The following is a 22,460-nucleotide window of genomic DNA, read 5'->3' as shown; positions in this document are numbered from 1 at the left end:
TTAAACAAATTCTACGAACCCGAAAGGGGTCCGTTTCCGTCGGGGGGCACTCAACGCGGAAAGGGCCAATACGAGTACAAATGACCAAAAGAGTCCGTCTGGCAGGGCCCGATTTAATCACCGACTTCTTCAAAATCGTTTTCGAAAACGGATTTTGGACAAGTGGCTGACACGCTGGGATGCAGAACCCAGTGTACGAGGTGGGATTGGTTAATATTTCCCCAGATCAGACAACAATCTCATATGCCGGTTATTACATTGTACCCGACCAAGACTAGAAAGACTCTCCTGTTGATGCTGATCAAGAATATATATGATATATAGGGTCGGAAACGGCTCCTTCACTACTTTGCAAGCAAACAACGTATTCGCATGCAACAATATTTCTTATTTACAATTAAAAAAGAAACATTTTATTTCTCAATTTGTTTGAGAATCTAGGAAAATTAAAAAAAGGGACAATAAAAAATCAGTGATTTAATGAATTATATTATGTTTTCTATAAATCTTAAATTATATTAAGAAGATCGTAGACTTTACATACCTTAAAGATTCCACGTCCATGTAGCTTATAAAACACTCCTCGATTAGCCCTCGTTACGAGCTCTCACACACGCAACTGTCCGTAACCACAAATAATGGCCACCAGCTCGGCTGGGTCGGAGTTGGATTCAGAGTGGGATAGGTGGTGGAACAGGCGGAGGTAGGAGACCGCGAGGCCACTTGTATGGTGCACAAGTGGCGGTGCCACTGCAGCAGGGCCATCGAGCGGTATCCAATCGCCATCCAATAAATTGCTGCCCCCGGAGTGTGTCCGATGGCAACCAACTCAAGTTGAAATTGGTCAAAAGTTTAACATATTTGCGTGTGTGTGCCCGCGTGAAAGGGAGGGAGGTGTTGGCCTTTCCGGTCGTTTTTGGTGCATTTTCGGGGTATACACGGGTGGTGCTCCCCACCACCAGCGTGCTTTTGTTATTGTCGAGTGCTTCCCTTTGCAATTTTCAGTACTTATACTGGGGAACGGATAACTCGGCCGTTAAATCGTTTAATAAGAGTAAACAAAAACTTAAAGCTTGCTTAAAACAAATTAAAACTTCACTTGGCTTAGCAAATTATAAAAACTAAACAACTTTGCTATAGATAATTCAACAATAACTCTCGTACAAACTAAATAATAAATAGATAAAGGCTAACAATAAATATTAGGGTATTCAACAAGTAATAAGGCTCCTTCGCTAGATTCGTATGCTGTATTTACTGCTAGTTTAGATTACAGATTCAAAGTATTCACTTTTCGATTTCACTTCAATATTTGACTAGTTTCAGCTAACAGATTTAATTTAACTACGGACTAAGCTTGTGCTTTTGAGTAGAGGTACAGAATTGCTGCTGAGTATATGCATTCAATAATCTCACAAGGAACGTATTACGACTAAGGCCTCGAGGCGAAAGGCAGCGCCTACGAACTACCGCAGCATTGCATTGGGTAACGCGTTAATCCGGCATCCGACAGCGCGCGCTAGGTAACAATCTAATCGGGTTAATACAAAGGCGTCGCACAACCGTTGGCAAGCATTGACTAGCACTTTGAGATTCCACTGGGGGGTTGGGGAAGAACCACTCCACCTAGCTGGGCTTAGCATCTCTTTTGCCTACTGCAGCACACAAACGGCCGAGGCACCGCTGTATTGGTTATTCAGGCGTCGGCGCATTCCCTCCAGGTAAATGTCGCGGCTGAAGAGGCCAGCAGCCAGGGGAATTCTGAAAATGAATAATAATTTAAAAATAATTAAAGTAAAGTGTATAATAATGCTTACGCATCGGTCCCTGCCCTGATGAGGGTTCGGAAGAGCGCCCAAACCGGCTTGTGGTCCGAGGTGGTTATCGACGGCACCGAGTCGTAGAGCAGACACTGGACGTGGGGCTGCGTTGGCGTAGACACTCCCGGAACAATGGTCTGCCGCCGGATGACTAGTCCCTGCATCTGGCGATACTTGTAGAGGATGCGGTCCGTATAGGCCGGTGCACGCTGCTTCGACGAGGTATCAAAGTTCTGGCTGCCCGGATCATACTTGTACGTGGGTGGAAATGTAATGTTCGCCTCCATAAAACCACGGAAGGCGGCTCCATCGGCCAGCACGGAGGATAACTGATCCGTATGCATGTAGCCATGCGGTAAGTGCGACGGCAGCGGGAACTTTGTGTTCTGTATCCACTCCAGCAGCTTCTCGCGCGGCTCTCCCAGCCGGAAGTTCAGATCCCCGCACCAGAAGACATTATCAAAGTTCTGCGTCACATCCTTATTCTTGTGCCGCAAATTCGGCAGATTCCGTGGCAGATCCAGAGCATTGATAATCCGCTTCACGTCCGACACCCGCTCTTTCACCTTTTGCTGGTGCGCCGTCAAATGCGAGGTCACAAACAGCATGGAAGTGCCAAAAAGGCAAAAGGATATGGCAACCGCTCCTTTTGTGCGAAAAGCGGAACCCGTGCGCACCGACATCGAGGCATCCTCCGGCGCTGAACAATACCAGATGAGATCCCTGCGCATGTACACAGCCAGGTGGAGGGTGCCCAGAGTCGTAGAGTGAAAGAGCACGTGCGAGGGTCCTAGGGTCTCCTGTATCGTGACTTCCCACTCAAAGCGATCCGGGCTGGACTCCTGGGTGCCCATCACCACTATGTCGGGCACATGCTCCACATTTGGCGGCAGCACAAAGTCGTTTAGCTGTCTGTGATAATCAAAATCCAATGTTAATCCAATGATAATTCCTGCATTTTTTACAACTTACTTGGGTGGACTGTGCCCGTTCATGTTCCACGTGCCCACAAAGATGGTGACCTCCTTCTGGGGCAGCACGCGGCTCAGCTCGCTGGGACCCAGCAGCGAAGTAGATCCCAGCCTGCCATCCAGGATGCTCCTTTCCCTCGCCTTCTCCGCTGGGATGAGGTTCAGGGCATGCGCCGCCATCAGGGTTTGACGAGCCAAATTCGAGCCCGATCCTTGTCGTTGCAGAGTCATGTTCTCGTGGGACATGAAACGCACTCCGGCCTGGTCCTGCATCGGCTCGATGCCATCGGGCTGGGTGGCTATATTCGGCGAGGACATGTGCTGCGGCGTGGTAGCTCTCTTTATATCCCCGGGCTCCTCGGCGGCATGCAAGGGCGGCAGCTCCTGTCCGGGCGGATAAAGCTTCAGTCGCAGTCGCGAACGGCAGGCGGACACGGCAATGGGTCTAATCGGAGACCTATGCTGCAGGCTCTCGCTCCTGGTCACTGAAGCATTGGCCGCCGCACTGCTGCACTGCGCAAAGAACGTTTTACTGGCAACCGGCGACTCGGGGGCACTGGCGCACTCGCTCGAGGGCCGCGGCCGCTGCGAAGATCCCTCGCTGGAATGCAGCGACACCGAGTTATTGTCCACCATGCTCCAGCTCAGGGAGAGATTATCCCGCCTCAGAACACTGTTGTTATCAGGAATCGAGTTATAACGCACGGTGACCGGCGGCGTCAGTGGCTTCTTCTCCGCCTTGCAGCACAGGCTGAACTGGTGGCTAAATCTGTTGTGATTCGGCGATCGATGCTTGGGCGATTTGCGTCGCATTACCACATCGGTGCCGCCATCGCTTTGGGAGCCCGCATCGGTGCTGTGGCGATGCGAGTGATTCTTGCCCTTCGAGGCAGGCGGCTTGCTCCGTCGGTGGAAGCTGATCAGTCCGCTGTGCGACTTCTCCAGCGGCAGGGTTTGGCTCTTATGGTTGCTGCTGCTTGTGCTGGTGTTGTTGTTCAGGTGGTTTCCCGTTGACGACTCTGCATTGCACTTGGCAAAGCTCACATCGTACTGGCCGCAGGCAGACACAGGTCTTTGCTGTGATCTTGGCGATTCGGGGGTCACGGGATGCGGTTCCACCTTGCTGGGCCGCTTGCTCAGCAAACCAAACAGGGAGCCAGCGGACTTGTGGCCGGATCGCGGGCTGCTGGTGGTGCTGGCTATCCGCTCCTCGCTGCCCGCCGTGCTGTGCTGCATGCTGCTGGCTTCGCTTCTAATCAGTCCAGTTTAAAAATGTGCCCAAATTAAAGGTGCTAACCATACATCACGCGCTGGCCCTGGCCTTTGTCAAGTTAATTTCTGCTATCTGGCGGATCTCGCGAGCTGAATTCATTGTGCCTGTGCCCGTGCCCGTGCCTTTTGTTGATGCGATTCTCGGCCCCCGTATTAATAGTTGTGCCGGACGTCATCGAACAATGCAAATGCGACTTTGCTCTCCGGCCTGCCTACTCTTGGCTTGCCGCCGCAATGCAAATTATTTCGGGCCCGGCGATGACGTAGTCGAGAAATCTGGCTAATTGGGGTGCTGCTGCCGCAAGGATTGCGTGCGTGACCGCGCTGCAAGTTTTTAATGAATGCAAACGGTTAGTCGAGTGGCTGGCCCAAGGGTATACTCCACTTTGCTCACCTGCTGTCGCCTGGGGGATCCTGGAGCCAGGAGCTGAAAAAGGATTCAAAAAATCAATACACTTGGCAATAACTGTGGTGACACCCCCGCGAACGTATTGTTACTGCTGCCGCCACTTTGGGGGTGGCTCTCGGACGAAGGGTGGCGGTGGCGTGGCGACGACGACGTAACAACATTGGCATGCTGCGGCGCCCACACATCACCGAAGACAACGACAGCACTGAGCAAGCACCCGTCTGCCGATTCTCTGGGATCGAGAGATTTATAATTAGCAGACCATTGTTGCCGCCAGCAGCCTTGTTGTTGTTTGTTGGCCTACGTCTAGCATAAAAGCAGCAACAACACGCGACATTCAAGTTCAGGTTCAGGTGCGAACAGATTCCGCCTCTGGGGTTACTCCCCGCCCGTCGCGCACTGTACCTGCTGGCGCCGTTGCCTCTATGCTGCCCTCATGTACGCGATTTATGTAATTTAAAGCGGTGGCGAGCAGCTTCAAGAACCGTGTTGTTTACCGCGAAACGATTGCCTTTGGAAACGGGCTAATAGAGGTGGGGCACTTCGATAAGCCTATCGATTCTTTGACGCTATTATTGTTATCGCAATCGGTGGTTGATGGCGCACATCTCTACGACGAAATGAGAAACAACCCTGTAATTCTTTCCGTTACATTTTAAATATTATTTAAAAAAAATGATTATTAATAAATAATATTAAATACACCCCTGCTGCAAATAAATTAAGAGATTTAATTGTATTCTGGACTGATCAATAATAACGGTTTATTAGACACATCAAAAAACGTAGTCGGAAAAGTCAAATTGATAGACTTATTGCAAAAGTTTATGTTCCTTGCATCATTATATTGGTAACTAGGTGATAAGACCATTCCCTGATAGACCAACGCCTATAAAAGCACAGAAGCGCTCTGCCAAAATAGATTCGATTCAAAACATTTCTTCAAGATGCGCTGCCTGCTCCTCATCTCGCTGGCTACCTTGGTAATTTATAATTATTATAACTTATAAATATAATTTAATTAATTTCTTCTAAAAAAAACAACAGTGCCTGGCCAGTGCTAGTCCGGTCCAACCGCAAAACAGGATCATTGCCGAGTTCTTCGGATATTTCGATACTCTTCGAGGCATCCAGTTCGGGAATATGCTGACCATCACCATTAACTTTGTGGGACAGATCGTTGAAAGTGTGCCGGAAGCAGAACGTGGACCCGCATCAGCAGCCCTCCAGGCGTACGTGAACCGTGGAAGGGAGCTTCGTCAGCGAGGCTCTGTCCAGGAAAAGTTTGACCATGTCAAGGGTTTGCAGGAAGTCTTTGAAAATGTACAGGGCCAGTTAGTTCCGTCCTCACTTGAAGCTAATGTGATTGGAATGAGCATGCTGGGTCTACTTGGAGTAGCCAGTGAGTTTGCCACCGAGGACGAGAAGGTCCACGCCAAGTTCGTCGATGGCGCTACCAAGATGAAGGCCAAGCTGACTCCAGAAACCATAGCTCGAGAAAGGGAGCTCTTTGGAGTTATAGATGAGTTAATCAATTCTAACAAGTTTTATGAACATGAGCCCCTAATCGAACGGTTCCTGAGTTTTAAAAATAGATACTAAACCTTGGCCTTCAATTAATTAAAAATTTTTGCCTTCAAAGCTTGATTAAAATGGAAATAGAAGAGGTCTCTGAACTCGCTTGTTAACCCAATGCCCCAAAATTGTTATCAGTGGTTGTGGGGATCAAGGCTACAATACAAATACTTATAAATATATTAAAATTTTAAATTGTTTTGTTTATTCAAATTTAATAATATTAATTGTTCCGATAAGAGTTGTTTGGAAAAGTTGAGCAATACCTGTGTATTTTGTTCATGTTGTTTAATACATTTGATTATAGCCATATAGGCCACATCATACGGTTTATTCAATTTTTAAATATATTTTTATTGCAATATAGCTACCAAAAGAATGTGTTAATATATGTGCCATGTATTTATAAAATATACATTTGGTATCTTCTTATTGAAATCAAAAAATCCAATATACTCTTTTTACTTTCCTAAAAACTATAAATAAAAAATGGAATCTTATTTAATCATTAAATATTATGTTTATTCTTCGGCCCTGATTCAACTGGGCTTACCGCAAATAATAAAATTTAAAAATAAATTGTTTCGTTATTTTAGTGATTTTCGTGCGATAGCAAAGAGACCATTAAAAATGCTGCCTCACTGATTTATCGCCCTCCGATAGCGACACATCTGTGGTGTATCGAAAGACTCACATCTCTAGTATTTCGGTGCGGTTCGGGATTTTAAAAAAGTTTTACGGCGGACGCGAACACCATGGCGGCTCACACAATACTGTTCGACTTTACGCTGGACAAGGACAAGACCAGCGACGAGAAGCAGCGCCTGGAGGTGGCCAAGATCCTGCGCAACGAGCTGGAGCACGTCTTCCCGCAGCTGGAGTTGGCCTACTCGATGGAGTCGCCGGAGAACGGCTACTTTGCGGTGCTGCACGAGAACAAGGACACGGTGATTACCTGCCGGATCTTCCAGCACGGCCTGCTGACGCTCAACGTGGAGTACTTCCTGCCCGACGGCAAGGAGGGCATCTCCTTCGACGTACGTACGACAAGTGAAATGTGCATATCGAACATCCCATCCCCTCCCCCACAATAAAACCCAGCCGTGTGCCACCAGTTTCGGGATGTCGTGGACGATTAGATTGGGGAAAGATTTTCCACAGCACAAAGCGAAATTGATTTTCCCCGTTCACACATACTTGTACGCCGCGCCGATGCTCGAGTGTTAATATATGCCGGTGTGCTTCGGGGGTGTGTGTCGCGTGCTCTTGACCGACCCGCTTTCCACTTCCATGCGCCCCTGTATGCAGAAACCAGCCGGCACTTGGTCAGGGTCAGGCCAGGCCTTCCCTGCGTCCTTGGCCTCAAGTGGCCCCCGTCCGCGGTCTCCCCCTGCATTTATTCTATTATCTAACACCTCTTCGGCAACCAACACACACACACACATGGCCGCCCTTCTCCAGCTGGGCTTTGATAGGTTAACTTGGCGCCGCCGTCCCAGTCCGCAGTCCCGTTTCCTCCGCATTTGGGCGGCGCACGTGGGCACGATTCAGAGATCTATTGATTGGCGATTGGCCCATAGGCGTGCTGTTCTTATACAACAACTATTGAGGTCCGCCCGGAATACTCATAACTTATTTATTTACCAAATGATTTAAGGTCGGGTTGGTTTTTATTTCGTTATTACATTTTAATTTCGTCACTTTTTTGGCTGCACAAATAAGACGACAAAGTGAAGAACCTGCCTATGTACATATGTCTATAAAATTAAACATGAACAATTGCGACCACAAAAATAGAAAATATAATTTGAATATCTATAAACATATTTAATTATATAGGCAGGAAAAAACTATATAAAATACCTATATTATAAGGGATAGAAATCGTTTCAAAGGTGTCTTAAAAAACATCAAATGGGTTCCTATATTTTTGCTTATGGTTAAGATTTTCTAAACAATTTATTTTTGTTTTTAATATTTATTATTTTAAATAATCATGCATATAAAAAATTATAAATTGTTTTTAAGTGTATACTGGGCTACAGTTTTAATAAAAGTATATTTATTAAAATTATAATACATTTTTATAAAAACAATACAAATTAAAAATTTGAAGGAAGGCATACATTTGCAAAGGTTTTATTATCTTGAACTCTGCTGTCCTACAAACGCGGAAATTTCCTTATCTAGCCGGCAACGCTGTTCTGTGTTCTGTTTACGACTGTTTGCTGTGTGAATTCTGAGATTTCGCAATCCAAGCGTGTGGTTGAGCCCTCTATTGCAATTTTGTTTACATATTTGTTTGCCTATTTTGCAATATGTACCTATACTTGCATGCACTCTGGGCCAGCGGCACTTGCATATTTATATGGCGCGCTATATATTCCCTTTTGGTTCTTTTCACTTTCCTTTTTCATAAGTATCAAGTATTTCGACTAAAAATAGTTTTTGTTGGGCCAGGCGGGCTGCCTATGTCGTAGTCGTCGTTGTCGTCTGGTGTGAGTGGGGTGGGTCGTTCGAAGAGTTTCCGTTCCACCGGAATGAAGGTCACCTTCCATTATTTTAATTTATTCATCGTGCCGTGGAAGGACTTGAATAAAAAAATGGAAATTACCATTGCAGACCATGCGCACTGTGGAACTGATTCTGCGACAGAAATTTGATTCCGATCGGTCCAAGTACTTGCCCCCGATTAAGCGCGGCGGATATATCGACATATACATGACTAGCTCAGGTTGGTCGGACTAACTATAAAAGTCACAATGAAAACCCAAATACCGTTTAGTTCCTGCTAGTTCTATATGCAAACTATATATATCTACTTACTCGTACTCACTCAACATACAACTGAAATTCTCTTTCAAAATTCCACTGCAGAATCTAGAACACCCCGTGCAGTTTGTCCACTAGTATTTCCAATTGCCGCCACCGCCAAACGAAAATAAAAACCTTCATGAACATCACCAGAATTGGACACCCACCTGCCACCTGGGTCACCGAATCTCGGGCTCTGTACAAAAATTCACAAGAAAAATTCGACCTGCCTTGTGTTAATCTCTGCACATTCTCACACCCACCGTCCATGACTTTAGCTTCCTGGCATTGCTCCTAGTTGAGGATTACTTCTCTAGCCCGTTCCTGCATGCTAGTTTTGTCCCATCTTCCAGGCGGTCTTCCTATTTTGTCAGCAGTGATGTCAATTTTATCTTTTTATAGCTTTTTAGCACTACAAAAAGAGCCATATGTCATTTTGTATCATTCCTAAATTGTTTATAGAACACGACTATCATTAAGCCATAAACACTGTATTTTTGAAAAAACAAAAAGTAAATATTTGGATACCTAATTAAATTGATAAAGATTTTAACAGCTTTAAAAATAAAAATAATAAAAAGTATTTCCTTACAAAAAATCAATTGCTATTGCAATTTCCAAGTCCCCTCGCAGCTACAATTATTTTTAAAAGATAAATTGGCATTGCTGCTGTTTTAGCTTCCCTCCTTCACTTATTCGATATTATTTTTATTTGAAATAAATTTTTTATTTTCATATCTATTCAATCGACACTCGACCGTTCATCGACCATCATGAACAACCGCTGCCACCATCTCCTGGATACCAAATTACACCAAAATTGTCGCGAACTGTGAATCAATGTGTACAAATATTGACCATATTGACGTACGCCCCCAACGCACATGTGTCACCTGCCCCGCCTTCGCTCGCTCATAATTGGTACCTTCGACACCACGAAAAACAACAACAACAACAACATTACGAACAATAAATAAACAAACTAATAGCAGACTAAGAGCCTGGAAAAGATTTTGGCAATCAAGCTAAAGTCCATCAAGTCGCAGAAGCTGCCAACGCTGAAGCGCGGCGATGTCTCCAGGTATTTCCCATCGTCAGGTAAGAGTTAATCTCAATCCATATTGAAACTAGAGCAACTACCCGTACTACTGCTACTGCTGTATGTCATCCGAAACGTATGTGAACGCAATGTGATCGTGTGTCGTTCGTTGAGCGTATGCAGCACCATCGAGCTGATGTTCTCAGAGTTCTCCTAGTGGCGCACCCAGCATGATAGATCATTTCAGTCATTCGCCGTTCAGTATTCAAATTTTACCGCCTGTCCTTCTTATTTCTTATATATATTCTATTTTTCCTGTAAATTGTTTACTTTTGTTGTTACTTTGCATGTGCCGCCTAACAATTGAACGCAAATCAGTAAAACTAGGGATTAGTTTCTAGTTATTCCAACCCTAATTTGACTTAAATCTTTCGCAGATGAGCGCATCATCGAGTACGACATTGACCAGGTGGTCTACGAAGCTCGGTCGCCCTTCCAGAAGATTCAAATCATGCACTCTAAGACCTTGGGCAACATGCTGCTGCTGGATGAGCTGCAAAGTAAGTAAGGCTCGCGAGAGGGGTCAAGGCTGCCCATCGATTGGTGGATTTGTCTCTGTGTTAAGGTCAAAGCTACTTTACAACGAATTTTATTAACCTTCTTTCAGTTTTTTGCAGTTTTTATATTAATCTTTATATTTTTCCCTCCCACAGACATTGCTGAATCCGACTTGATCTACACCGAGACTTTGATGTGCCGCGGCGTGGAAAACTACGAGGGCAAGGAGATATGCATCCTGGGCGGCGGAGACGGAGCCCTGCTCTACGAGCTGCTGAAGGAGAATCCCAAGCATGTGGTAATGCTGGAGATCGATGAGATTGTGATGCAGGCGTGCAACAAGTACCTCAGCGTCATCTGTGGCGATGTGTTGGAGAAACGCAAGACCGACCAGTACGAGATTATTGTGGGCGACTGTGTGGAGTATTTGAAAAAGTTCATTGCCGACGGCCGCAAGTTCGACTATGTGTTTGGGGATCTCACAGATATACCCATCACGGATGCACCCGTGGGCGAGACCTGGGACTTTATCCGCACAATTTTCGAGCACTCCTTCAAGGTGCTGAAGCCGGATGGCAAGTATCTGACCCACGGCAATGGCTCTACCTGCAAGGTGCAGCTGCGCCTGTTTGAGGAGCAATTGGATCTACTAAGGCCCAAGGTGAAGTACACCACCACCAAGGCCTTTGTGCCGTCTTTCATGGAAGAGTGGCTCTTCTACCAGGTGACCTTCGCCTGACAAGCTCCACGGGAGCACCCAGCAGCAGCAGCAGCAGTAGCTACTTCCAGCGCCACTTTCACACCACCACTACCAGCATCACACAGTTTCAGTCGGGAACCAATAGCCGTCGTCGGGGAGCCCATCCTTTGTCTGCACTCCTACACAGTCACTCTCCATGGAGCAGAAGAAAGGCTTGAGCAGTTGAAGCCGCGGCCCAAGCGTCGCCAGAAGCGAGTGCACTATCACCATGCACTGGTTTCGTAGTCCCCAGTAAGGAAACACTGAGAGCACATCGCCAGCATCGAAATCCACAGATGAAAGAACCCAAAAACACGCACTTCCAATGGCTGTTACTTACAATTGAAAACCAAACCAAATATTGAACCCAATTCGTTTATGTTTAAGTTAGGCTCTAGTTCCGTTTATCGTCCACTGATTTCAGCGCTAAAATTAAGTCGAAAGTACAACCTTCAAGCAAGGACAGGCTAAAGTAAATTATATACTCGTGTTTATTTTCAATTAGGCCTAAGCATAGCGTGTTGGCCAATTGTATTTGTAGTATTTTCGTATAACGTGTATAATCTATCTATAGAGCATAAATATGTTTAGTTATATCCATTAACGAGTGAATTGTAGCTGGGGGTTAGGAGAAGGCTCGATCGAGAATGTGTGTTTGGAAGTGTGAGCGAAGCGTAGCAGAAAACACCATCTTTTATTGCTGTAATAACAAACAATACCAAAATATTTTAAACAAGAGTACTTACACAGTAAAAAATATAGTCGTACGCAAAAATATGATGAAGTGTTTTTAATTTGGGAGAGTTTTCAATCCTAAGATTTGCCTTTAGCATTTGCCGGATTCTTGAGGTGGCATTATAGGATACTTTTTTGAGGGGTCCTTTTTCCAAAATCTTGTTTTTTATATTAATTGTGTTCAAATTATTCAGTTTGTTTTTTGTTTCATAGTTTTCCCCAAAGAAAATTATTTATATCACCACAATTTATAAATGTTTATAAATTTGAGTTCCTAATTTTTTTTTTAAGAGAATTATATCTATATATATTTAAATAATTCTGTTATTAAAAAAAAAAATACCCCAGATACATATGTAAAAAATACTGAACACAAGTTAGTATATTTCAGTATATGTATCTAATGCTTGGTGCGAGTTGGTGCGACATTTTTTGCCCCTCTCTAGCAACAAATCAGCTGTTCAGCGGGCGTCGCTGCCGCTGCCCCTGTCAGTATCTCAATCGCGTTTCTGACTTTCAGAAGTTGAATTTCTCGCGGCGAAACAATTCGTCAGATACGGATTAATTTAGTTCTGTGAGATATTTTCGAAAGATGCTGCAGTTGTAACGGAAATTGTAAGAGTATCTTGGAAATTGAGCCTGGGAAAAAAGGAATTTATATCCAGCACAATGCATGTAAAACAACAAGGCTCTTTGTTTTTATTGTTGTTGTTGCTGGCTGTGACGTCGCAAGGAGCAAGTGCCGACGCCGACAGCGACGCCAACGTCGTTGCAGCTACTGAGAATTGGAATGGTTTGTATTTATTTTTTATACGACTTAAGTTAGAATGAGCTCATCAGCGTCCATAGAAAATTATGCCTTGCATTCATGAAGTGCATTCTACACTCACATAGGCCACCGCTAAAAATCTGCGATTTTGTTTCTACACACATGTTTATATCCTACATACCCCTTCCCCTTTTCCCCTATGGAATCCAAAAATTTGTTTGTGTTTTTATTCCGCTTTGATGTGTGTGCGCGGGTCGTTTACTCTGGAATTGCCCGGAAGAGGAGCAGATGCAGATACAAGATGCAATATGCAAGATACAAGATGCAAGATACAAAATGCAGATGCAGGCACAAAGTCGAATATAATGCAGATACAAATTGCTTGATCGACCAAATTATTTCTTGATATTTATAATTATCGTTTTGAAACCTGTTCAACTCGTTGCCTAGTTAATATGACCGGTTAAGGTTCAATATACAATATTGGCTTGCTAAGACAATAGATATTTAGCATTTTGTGATTCTATTTTGACCAATTTAAGTATATCCAATTAACATTTTGTATCTGTGGCCCAATAAAATAATTCATAATGCTACAATCAAGCTAGTTAAAGTCTAAGATTTTTTATTTTAGTATTAAATAATTTAGTCAGTTTAAAGGAAGTTAAATTCGGGAAGCCGAAGATTGTATACCCTTGCAGTGTGCACTTTGATTATGGGATCGAAAAGTAAATCGATCATAACTAAGCAAAAAATTCACTGAATTCAGTTCGGAAAGCTGTTCTGTGATATTTTTTATAAGGTTAATAAATCTGCATACTGTGAAGTTTGAATTCTTTTAAATTAAAAAATTTTCAAATTTTTCAAAAATTATAACGATGTTACCCCTTATCAAATTTTGAACAAATTTTGAAATATTTTTTTCTTGTCGACGTTTCTAAAAAGACTCGCCTGATGATGCTGATCAAGAATATATATGATATATAGGGTCAGAAATGGTTTCTTCACTGCTTTTCAAGCTACTGACTAAAATTAGGGGTTATACAAGGGTATAAAAAGCAAGACAGTAACCTAAAAACAAGCATATCAATTTCCTAATAAATTTACTAATACACATCAACATAAATCATCAATCATTCACACCTCTTTCAAATGCTCCGCAGACAAAGTCAAAGTTTTTACTGTGGCCACTGAACCCACCGATGGCTATGCCAGATATCTGAGATCTACACGCGTCTACGACATCGAGGTGAGATTTAAATTAAATATAAGTTCTTATTAATTAGAACAACCTAAAAAATCGACGCTTCGTGTCGTTCACACTGGATATCTAAAATCAGAATTTTATAAGCTTTGCGGTTTATGAAGAATCATTAGGAATAGATGAAGTACTAAATATGGCATCTTCGTAGCTTTCCCCATGTTGAAGAAATGTATTCTAAATGAACAATTTTGTACTACAACCATTGGTTTCAGCTTTATTTTATTCCTTCCCCAGTTTTCTTTAGCTTTTTAAAAGCAATTAATTAATATTTCTCTTAATTTTTAGTGTATAAAATGCGGACTGTGTTTTTATTTCACATTAAATATGGAAACAGGTTTATGTTTTTGGAAGACACATTAAATCTAAGTCAGCCTATTAAATACAGTTATGCCCATGTCTGAAATTTGCAAACTTGACGAGTTCTTTCTATGCAAATTAGAATTGATTGTTTTTATTGATGAATTTCTAATTTGATGCCTATTCAAGCAGTCGAGTTGTCATAAAAACCTATATACATAGATGTCTTAAATTTGATGTTTTCTATCATCAAGTATAAGAACGAATTTTTGAAAGCTTTCAAGACTTGCCGGCTAGCTTGGCATACTTTAGCAACATTGTATTGTCTAAATAAATGTCTGCTTGGTATATGGAATATAGTATGTTTATGTGAGTGTACGCCGCTACCCGAGCATCCGGCGTTGGCGTCCGATTTTCTGATGTGGAGCACGGAGATTGGCTGGACATTGTGGGGCAGCGACAACATACAGTGCACACATGTTGGAGTCACGTAGTCTTCCAGACTGAATCGGGTGCAGTTGCCGGGGTTATTAACACAATACAGTCCTATTTGATTTCCCAGTCTATTGATAGCTCTGGAACTTTCTATTCTCTCGGTCTGATTGCGGCAGATTTGCGGTTATCAGGTCCCGAAGATGTCACAAAATATGTATATGTTCCAGTTAGGAAAGAAATTGACGGCAACAAAATATGCTGATAAGCCGGCTTTTTTATATTATTTAATTTTTTTTTGATTAAGTCAAGCTGATCCCTTCCCCTTTTTTGTTTTGAGTTTCTTTATTATTCTCGTATTCAGAGAACTGTGAGACCCAAGTCATTTGATCTGCAGCGATTGCTGAATGAATCTTTAGTTCATTCTATGGGTTTTGGATTACTTATATATAATAATAAAATAATTTAAGCCAAAAACTTTGTATAAGTTCTTATATATTTATTATTAGATTTTCTATTCTTCAATGGGTCTTTGTAACTACGATTTTCTAGTAGAAGAGTGTGTTAGAGCTTTGATAGGAACCTATAAATAACTCTATAAAGATGGGAAATCAGGCTAGCTTAAATTTGATTATTTCAAAAGTTTACAAACTAAACTAGTTTTTAAAACGAGGATGTTAGCCATCTCTGTACTATAGTTTATAAAGATCTTAACCCCGAACAACCGGCTTAAAATTAAAATTCATAAAATCTTGCTACGATATTTTCTTGTTAAATAGTTTGTATATCCAGTTGCCAAGCTTGAAATCCATAGAATCCAGTTAAGATGAACATAATCTAGATAATAATAATATAAATATGATTTAATCAGGTTACCACCCTTGGACTGGGAGAGGAATGGATGGGCGGTGATATGCAGCATCCCGGCGGCGGCTTCAAGCTTAATCTTCTGCGTAAAGCCATTACTCCTTTTAAGAATGATCCAGAGACGATAATATTGTTCACAGACAGGTAAGCGATTCAAATATCAATTATCATGAAACCTAAAATGTAAATTCAAATCTTACAGCTACGATGTGGTGTTCACAGCTACGCTGGAGGAGATTGTGGAGAAGTTTAAGGAATCCGGAGCCAAGCTGCTCCTTTCCGCCGAGAAATTCTGTTGGCCAGATAAAAGTCTGGCCAACGATTATCCCGAAGTGGAGGAAAGGGGTTCGAGATTCCTGAATTCTGGGGCCTTTATCGGTTATGCGCCGCAGGTTTATGGCCTGCTGGAAGACCCCATTGAGGACACTGCCGATGACCAGCTGTACTTTACCAAGGCCTTCCTTGATCCAACGAAACGCGCCAAGCTGGGCATGAAGCTGGACACACAATCCAGACTATTCCAAAACCTTCATGGGGCCAAAAATGATGTTAAGCTGAAAGTGGATCTTGAGACCAATCAAGGTGTCCTGCAGAATGTGGACTTTATGACAACGCCGGCCATTATCCATGGCAATGGTCTGAGCAAGGTGGATCTAAATGCCTATGGCAACTATCTGGCCAAGACTTTCAATGGCCAGTGCCTGGTGTGCCAGGAATATCGACTAGATCTGGATGTGAGTTTGTCTATTTTGTTTTTAACTTTGCTTGTAAATTTTAAAAAATATTTTTTTTATAGGATAACGATCTTCCGGTCATAACTCTAGCTGTGATCGCCTCCACACCCGTGCCGTTCTACGACCAGTTCCTCGAGGGCGTCGAGAGTTTAAACTATCCAAAGAAAAAGCTGCACTTGCTCATGTACAGCGGTGTGCCCTTGCACGACGACGACACCCGGGAATTTGTCAATAAATATGGTGAAAAGTACGCCAGTGCTAAGTTTACTCTCTCCACGGATGAACTAGATGAACGCCAAGGCAGGCAATTGGCCCTGTAAGTCACTAATAAATATATAAACCTAAATTATAACTTATTAATGTTGTATTCTATTAAATCATTTTTTTTTTTTATTCTGACAGTGACAAGGCTCGACTGCAACACAGCGATTACATTTTCTTCCTGGACGCAGATGCGCATATTGACGACGGCGAGGTACTCCGTGAGCTGCTCAGGCTAAACAAGTAGGTCAAGGCAAAGACCTCATTACAACACGATTTGTATCTTGTTTATTAAAGGTCGAGGTCAAAGACAACTGATTTCATCTACTAACATCGATTTAATTACAAATTTCAGGCAATTCGCGGCTCCTCTATTCACCAAACACCACGAGCTGTGGAGCAACTTCTGGGGTGCCCTGTCCGAAGGAGGTTACTATGCCAGGTCGCACGACTACGTGGACATAGTGAAACGTGATCTGATGTAAGTAGAAAACAATTTCGGGAATTCAAGGGTCTTAAATATTCCGGGTATTTCGACTTACAAAGTTGACAAGTTTTTCATTAAACTTATAACAACTCAATTTGTTTATTTTTATAATACAACAATTTTATAAAAACATCATTACTAAATAGCTGTTAGAGTTCACCCATTGAAAGATCTTTAGATGCATATTGTTTTGAATATAAAACATATTCTTCTGTTTCTTTTTATAAATGGAAACTTCAAACTTGATCCTAGCTTTACAGATTCCCAAGATAAAATAGTAGGAATGACGTTTCAGATTTGTTTCTTGTTTATATTTCCATTTCCGGGTGACTTCTTTAACCTTTCGGTTGTCAAACTGAGGTCCAGACTCTGATCAGTCGAAGGCGATTGAGAAATCGGTCTTAAAGCTGCGCCGATCAATGGAGTACATGTTGTCAGCCGTGCACTCGTACAGACCGGCATCCATCTGGGTGGCAGGGTCAATTTCGATCTTTGACTTGACCTTGTCGTCGCCGATGCGCCATTCGTGGACGTGCATGTACAGGTGCTGATAGATCTCCGCCCCGTCCTTGTACCAGGTGATATGAGGTCGGGGATTGCCCTTGGCCACGCACAAGAAGGCGATCTTATGGCCCAGAACGTACTCGAGATCAAAGTGCGAAGCTTGCAGGATTTTGGCGCCCTAAAAACATATAAAATAATAAATTAACAGTCTTCTTTACTCGGGGTATCACTAGCCTGACTTTCTAGTTCAAGAATTTAAAGAAATAAATATTTAAGGATCAGGAACAGTTTGATGTAAAAAAACTAATCAAATCTCAAGAACCACTTATCACTTTTTATATCCACTCACATTGTTGTTGTTGTAATACTGATCAGATTCTGGATCACGATATTTTCCCGTTATGGGCAATCCGATCTGAACCCTGGACTTGGTGCGTCCACGGCCACGTCCACGTCGTGCTTCGCAAATGGGCGTGGCTAACATGAGCAGCCCCAATCCAAGGCAGATGATCAGGCACTTGACCTGCATGGTGACTCTGCGGCTAATGGATAATGCTGCTACACTCTGGTGGCGTTGCTGTGCGAATCTCGTCTGCTCGGCGACTGATCCACTCGGCGGGACTGCGGATCTGCGCTCTGCGCATCTAATTTGCCACAATTGTCCGGCGGATTTAATCCGTTGGATGGTGTACTCTCGAGATTCACCAGCTCGCTGCTTGTTGTTGTTCTGGGATGGGTTTCTCATCGCGCCGCATTTTCATATTTCGCTCAATTCCATCGCATTATTTGATTTGGTCGCTTGCTTGATACCACCGATCGCTGTGGGAGCTCATAGAGCACCCCTTTCGAGAAATCTGGCTGGGATTCTGTTCAGGGCACAGTGGAATTAGGCTTTGATGTAGCTCAAAATGGGGTTTTTATAAGAATGTAATATTAAATTTAAAATTTAAAAAGCTTTTAATTCTATTTTTATTTAAAAGAATTGCAAAAATATTTACAGATAATATTTATTATTTATTTTTGCTTATAATTGAAAATATTTTAAATAACCAAATATATTTCTTCATTTTAAGCAACAAATTAAAGAAATTTGCTAAATTCTGTCAATATTGAATTTAAAGGAGATCAAATTTGAGTAAATAATATAAAGAATTAGAGTCCTTGATTCTCGATTAACATGTATTTCAGACCTTGGCCCACTGTGACATATTTTTTTTACCCTGTTTTTGAGGTTGCTCACATTAGAAGCAAAAAGCCTCGGTTTGCTTGGTTTGCTTTCCACACATTTTAATAAAATAAATGCAAAAAAATCATTTGAATGGGGTAATTGAGCCAATTTGTCGGCTTTGCAAGCGCTCACATAAACGCACAAAGGTCGGGCTCAACTAGAAGTTACATTTCCAACGAGACGGAAGAAAATCACTTTTTCAATATATTTTTTTATTCAAAGTTTTATGCGTTACATTTCTGATGTACATTGGTCCCAGAGTTAAATCGTAGACAGTGAAGCGGGAAAATTTGTCCTAAAAGTTAACCATAACATAGTCCGTGCGAAAGCCTCGTCGATCTATGGCGTAGATGTTATCCGCTTGACATTCGTAAAATCCTGAAAAATTAGAAATTATGAGATACATTAAATTAGTAAAACAACCAGCGAGATGATTACAAATTTAGGAAGCTCAACTTGTTAAGATTCATTAAAATTTAGCAGTCAGATATTCTCATTTTTTTTCTTATTGTTGTTTATTTAGGTTGTAATTTTTTACTTACCGGCATCCATTTGTGTGGTTGGATCAATTTCCATTTTAGATTTAACAATATTTGTCTCTATGTGAGACTCGTGAACCTGGTCAAAACAAAGAAAACAAATCCCATTTTATCAAGTGAAATATATCTATTATCGCTGCTTACCTGAAAGAATCGATGCTGGTAGAGCTCGGCTCCGTCCTTAAACCAGGTAATTGTGGGTCGAGGATTGCCTGAAAAAAACAAGTTTCTTTTAAGCCAACTGAATATATGAGCTTATAGTCTTTACTCACCCTGAGCCATGCAAAAGAATGTGATTTTGCGTCCCAGAGTATAGTCCAATTCAAAATGCGAGGACTTTATGATCTTGGCTCCCTAAAATGGGCACACAAACTTTATTATTAGGGCTTACCAACCCTCTTTAAGTCACTCACATTCTCGTGATCGTAGTAGTTGACGGCATCCTGGGAACGATGCTGGATGACCACTGGTTTCTTGCCCGTATAGTTTCGTCGCTCGGTCTTGCCCGCAGTGCTTCCTGTAATACAATATTCTATATATTCAGCTGATTATAGGCTATGGGCAACTCACTTTGGGCTGCCACAGGGATAGTGTCTCCGAACAGCAAGAAGCAGATCCCCAGGAGAACGATGCAGTCGAGCTTCCATATGCCACGAGGCATTATTGTCGAGCCGTAAATCCGATCGCCAACGCGGAATGTTGTTTGCAAACTGCGCTCTCTCGCCATCTGATGAACGTTCCACACGTCCACGTCCATCCAATCTCGTTGCTGTGATTGAATTAATTCTATTTGTGGGCTCAGGCTCAGGCGAGGTCACTTTCCATTTTCGCAACACGGTTGCAATCCGCTCTCGACTTCATCGTCTGCCCTGTTGTGGTCACCTCATTTATCAGATTTATTCCATTCCATTCGCAGTGGCATCTTCAACGTTCCCCATGTGACGAGCATTTATCTGGTGAAGCACAGTGCCTTTGATGCCATCAACTTCCAGCACAAGGAATTCGATCCCGACATGGCCATGTGTGAGTCTCTGCGGAATGCGGTAAGTTTAAAGGCTTTAAAAATAATATATAGGATTTAAGATTAATATTTTATTATTACTTTTTGCAGGGCATCTTCATGTACATAACCAATCAGCGTTACTTTGGACACTTGATCAACACCGACAACTTCAACAGTTCGGTGACACGCCCAGACTTCCACACCTTGTTCACCAACCGTTATGATTGGGCCCAGAAGTACATACATCCGAATTACTCAGCGCAGCTGAATGAAAGCTATGTGATTCCGCAGCCATGCCCGGATGTCTACTGGTTCCAGATCGTCACGGACGCCTTCTGTGACGATTTGGTGGCTATCATGGAGGCGCACAATACCTGGTCGGATGGCAGCAACACCGATGCACGACTAGAGGGTGGCTACGAGGCGGTTCCCACGCGGGACATCCACATGAAGCAGGTGGGACTGGAGCCGCTCTATCTCAAGTTTCTCCAGCTTTTCGTGCGTCCTTTGCAAGAGAAGGTCTTCACTGGGTACTTCCATAATGTAAGTTTCCAAGCTTATAAATTTAAACTCAGTTTTATAATTTTATATCGTTTTGCTCACAGCCACCCCGCTCACTGATGAACTTCATGGTGCGCTACCGACCGGATGAGCAGCCCTCCCTGCGGCCCCACCATGACTCCTCCACGTACACCATCAACATAGCAATGAATCGAGCAGGCATCGACTACGAGGGTGGTGGCTGCCGGTTCCTAAGATACAACTGCTCCGTAACCGAGACGAAAAAGGGCTGGATGCTGATGCATCCGGGACGGCTGACCCACTTCCACGAGGGACTGCTCGTGACCAAGGGCACTCGCTACATCATGATATCCTTCATTGATCCGTAGTTATACTCCTTACTTGTAAACAAACTGCCATATTGGCCACTCCAAAGAACTGCTTCCTAAGCCCAATTAAATGGATTGGACCGAAGGAATCATGACGCGGCCTCGGCCCAAAGTTTCTGATGATTTTACATACTACTTTGAGACCGATAGCTTTAGGGTCCCTCGATGAATCTGTTGCAGCCTTAAGTTAATTGTAAGATTTTTCTACCAAGTGCAAAGTGTTCAATTTTTAATTAAATAAATTAATGAGTACACAAAAGAATATTTTGGGGGTGTTTTTTACTATATATCTATCTCAATATATAGATTTGTAAATGCCTCTCTCGTATTGTTTTTTTTATGACGCATTTTAGAATACATTATTTATGGTAACTTCTTTTTAAAAAAAAGGAGAGTAAAGGATTTTTGTTTGCTTATTTAAACTGTTATTATTTTGGGGGCTTTAGAATAATATAAGGCCGCCACTGTGCCACTGTTAAAGACAGGTTGAACTGTTATACTCTGGTAATATCAGCTGGCACAGTAACATGGCTGCCACCCGCATAAGCAACAGGGAAGATACAGCCACTGTGCAGACTTTCTCTGCTAAAGCAATCACTCTACAAAGCATATTCCAGTTGAAAAGCATTTGTACAGTGTAAAAAATACAAAATTGTTAGGAAACTAGAAGAGAAATTTATTTAAAACGTAATTTGTGGCTCCAATCATAAGAGTCCAAACTACTAAATAAATTTTTAAAAGAGATGCTTGAACATTACAATTATAAAACAAACTCGTAAGGGACTAAGAAAACATAGATAGAGGGAGTGCTTATTAATAATATTAAACTTGGAAAAATAGGGAATTAAAAAACTAATTTCGTAGGACTGCTGAAAATCCCACATTTATTTTTTTATGAAAATTAAATGTGTTTTAGATTTTATTTCAAAAATAAAATATCAAATCACTTGTTTTTAGTTTATAGTTATTTAATTCTTCAATTTTTTAGCTATTTACGCTAAAGGCAGACTTCTTAGTCAGACCTTAGTCTGCATAATTTATAAATCTCTAACCACTGTGCGTTGGCATCGAACCTTAGGCTTGGAACCTGAGAGAGTTCGACGCCAAGAGCGAACTGGTTGGATCCATAATGAAATTTTACAAGGTAGTCTCGTCGAAAACCAAGTCCCTAAATAAATATAACAATGGGTTAATGTTTTTTTTAACAAATTGTTTAAAATTTGAAAATTAAAAGTATCTATTCCTCTATAAAA

At 42.3% G+C, this 22,460-nt stretch overlaps 6 protein-coding genes across 9 annotated transcripts; 3 read left to right on the top strand and 3 right to left on the bottom strand.

Annotated features, from left to right (window-relative positions):
* Positions 1-1,014: 1,014 nt before the first annotated feature.
* On the bottom strand, positions 1,015-5,000 carry INPP5E (Inositol-3-phosphate synthase). The gene is made up of 5 exons (XM_017178831.3): positions 4,878-5,000; positions 4,458-4,490; positions 2,793-4,387; positions 1,818-2,732; positions 1,015-1,761 (listed from the first exon to the last, which is right to left on the bottom strand). The coding sequence occupies exons 3-5, from the start codon at positions 4,025-4,027 to the stop codon at positions 1,653-1,655; spliced, it is 2,259 nt and encodes a 752-aa protein (XP_017034320.1). The 5' UTR covers positions 4,028-4,387; positions 4,458-4,490; positions 4,878-5,000; the 3' UTR covers positions 1,015-1,652.
* A 321-nt stretch (positions 5,001-5,321) lies between these two features.
* Positions 5,322-6,201, top strand: LOC108083045 (uncharacterized). Its single transcript, XM_017178674.3, has 2 exons — positions 5,322-5,455; positions 5,520-6,201. The coding sequence occupies exons 1-2, from the start codon at positions 5,420-5,422 to the stop codon at positions 6,072-6,074; spliced, it is 591 nt and encodes a 196-aa protein (XP_017034163.1). The 5' UTR covers positions 5,322-5,419; the 3' UTR covers positions 6,075-6,201.
* A 514-nt stretch (positions 6,202-6,715) lies between these two features.
* On the top strand, positions 6,716-11,974 carry Sms (spermine synthase). Of its 4 annotated transcripts, none has more exons than XM_017178816.3 (4): positions 6,716-7,084; positions 8,670-8,781; positions 10,338-10,460; positions 10,614-11,974. In XM_017178816.3, exons 1-4 carry the CDS (start codon positions 6,803-6,805, stop codon positions 11,195-11,197), a joined length of 1,101 nt encoding a protein of 366 aa, XP_017034305.1. In that variant the 5' UTR covers positions 6,716-6,802; the 3' UTR covers positions 11,198-11,974. The 4 variants fall into 4 exon arrangements, with proteins under 4 accessions (XP_017034305.1, XP_017034307.1, XP_017034306.1 ...); XM_017178818.3 differs by lacking the exon at positions 8,670-8,781 and adding an exon at positions 9,854-9,959 and having other exon boundaries at positions 6,718-7,084; XM_017178817.3 differs by lacking the exon at positions 8,670-8,781 and adding an exon at positions 9,851-9,959 and having other exon boundaries at positions 6,718-7,084.
* A 465-nt stretch (positions 11,975-12,439) lies between these two features.
* Positions 12,440-21,451, top strand: Plod (procollagen lysyl hydroxylase). The gene is made up of 10 exons (XM_017178796.2): positions 12,440-12,725; positions 13,865-13,950; positions 15,566-15,705; positions 15,764-16,295; positions 16,358-16,611; positions 16,698-16,799; positions 16,912-17,037; positions 20,231-20,357; positions 20,426-20,860; positions 20,923-21,451. The coding sequence occupies exons 1-10, from the start codon at positions 12,602-12,604 to the stop codon at positions 21,205-21,207; spliced, it is 2,211 nt and encodes a 736-aa protein (XP_017034285.1). The 5' UTR covers positions 12,440-12,601; the 3' UTR covers positions 21,208-21,451.
* nkt (noktochor) lies at positions 17,111-18,400 on the bottom strand. Its single transcript, XM_017178797.3, has 2 exons — positions 17,897-18,400; positions 17,111-17,725 (listed from the first exon to the last, which is right to left on the bottom strand). Exons 1-2 carry the CDS (start codon positions 18,290-18,292, stop codon positions 17,417-17,419), a joined length of 705 nt encoding a protein of 234 aa, XP_017034286.1. The 5' UTR covers positions 18,293-18,400; the 3' UTR covers positions 17,111-17,416.
* LOC108083124 (immunoglobulin domain-containing protein oig-1) lies at positions 18,967-20,108 on the bottom strand. Its single transcript, XM_017178798.3, has 6 exons — positions 19,885-20,108; positions 19,728-19,831; positions 19,587-19,668; positions 19,459-19,526; positions 19,318-19,393; positions 18,967-19,153 (listed from the first exon to the last, which is right to left on the bottom strand). The coding sequence occupies exons 1-6, from the start codon at positions 20,069-20,071 to the stop codon at positions 19,071-19,073; spliced, it is 600 nt and encodes a 199-aa protein (XP_017034287.1). The 5' UTR covers positions 20,072-20,108; the 3' UTR covers positions 18,967-19,070.
* Positions 21,452-22,460: the final 1,009 nt, after the last annotated feature.

The sequence above is a fragment of the Drosophila kikkawai genome, chromosome 3L (assembly GCF_030179895.1).
Source record: "Drosophila kikkawai strain 14028-0561.14 chromosome 3L, DkikHiC1v2, whole genome shotgun sequence".
NCBI classification, from domain to species: domain Eukaryota; kingdom Metazoa; phylum Arthropoda; class Insecta; order Diptera; family Drosophilidae; genus Drosophila; species Drosophila kikkawai.
Note: the sequence above shows the minus strand (reverse complement) of the source record. Positions and strands in the feature narration are given on the sequence as shown.

What these genes read in the sequence shown, in the direction of transcription:
- INPP5E (XM_017178831.3), bottom strand. Translation starts at nt 4,027, where the DNA reads ATGCAGCACAGCACGGCGGGCAGCGAGGAGCGGATAGCCAGCACCACC. An exon ending in AACGGGCACAGTCCACCCAA is followed by an intron (nt 2,733 to 2,792) that starts GTAAGTTGTAAA and finishes TGATTATCACAG; the next exon opens with ACAGCTAAACGACTTTGTGC. An exon ending in ATCAGGGCAGGGACCGATGC is followed by an intron (nt 1,762 to 1,817) that starts GTAAGCATTATT and finishes ATTCATTTTCAG; the next exon opens with AATTCCCCTGGCTGCTGGCC.
- LOC108083124 (XM_017178798.3), bottom strand. Translation starts at nt 20,071, where the DNA reads ATGGACGTGGACGTGTGGAACGTTCATCAGATGGCGAGAGAGCGCAGT. An exon ending in ACTACTACGATCACGAGAAT is followed by an intron (nt 19,669 to 19,727) that starts GTGAGTGACTTA and finishes TGCCCATTTTAG; the next exon opens with GGAGCCAAGATCATAAAGTC. An exon ending in AACCACACAAATGGATGCCG is followed by an intron (nt 19,154 to 19,317) that starts GTAAGTAAAAAA and finishes CTAATTTTTCAG; the next exon opens with GATTTTACGAATGTCAAGCG.
- Plod (XM_017178796.2), top strand. Translation starts at nt 12,602, where the DNA reads ATGCATGTAAAACAACAAGGCTCTTTGTTTTTATTGTTGTTGTTGCTG. An exon ending in CACGCGTCTACGACATCGAG is followed by an intron (nt 13,951 to 15,565) that starts GTGAGATTTAAA and finishes TGATTTAATCAG; the next exon opens with GTTACCACCCTTGGACTGGG. An exon ending in GTGAGTCTCTGCGGAATGCG is followed by an intron (nt 20,358 to 20,425) that starts GTAAGTTTAAAG and finishes TACTTTTTGCAG; the next exon opens with GGCATCTTCATGTACATAAC.
- Sms (XM_017178816.3), top strand. Translation starts at nt 6,803, where the DNA reads ATGGCGGCTCACACAATACTGTTCGACTTTACGCTGGACAAGGACAAG. An exon ending in AGGAGGGCATCTCCTTCGAC is followed by an intron (nt 7,085 to 8,669) that starts GTACGTACGACA and finishes TTACCATTGCAG; the next exon opens with ACCATGCGCACTGTGGAACT. An exon ending in CATATACATGACTAGCTCAG is followed by an intron (nt 8,782 to 10,337) that starts GTTGGTCGGACT and finishes AATCTTTCGCAG; the next exon opens with ATGAGCGCATCATCGAGTAC.
- nkt (XM_017178797.3), bottom strand. Translation starts at nt 18,292, where the DNA reads ATGAGAAACCCATCCCAGAACAACAACAAGCAGCGAGCTGGTGAATCT. An exon ending in AGTATTACAACAACAACAAT is followed by an intron (nt 17,726 to 17,896) that starts GTGAGTGGATAT and finishes ATATGTTTTTAG; the next exon opens with GGCGCCAAAATCCTGCAAGC.
- LOC108083045 (XM_017178674.3), top strand. Translation starts at nt 5,420, where the DNA reads ATGCGCTGCCTGCTCCTCATCTCGCTGGCTACCTTG. An exon ending in TCATCTCGCTGGCTACCTTG is followed by an intron (nt 5,456 to 5,519) that starts GTAATTTATAAT and finishes AAAAAACAACAG; the next exon opens with TGCCTGGCCAGTGCTAGTCC.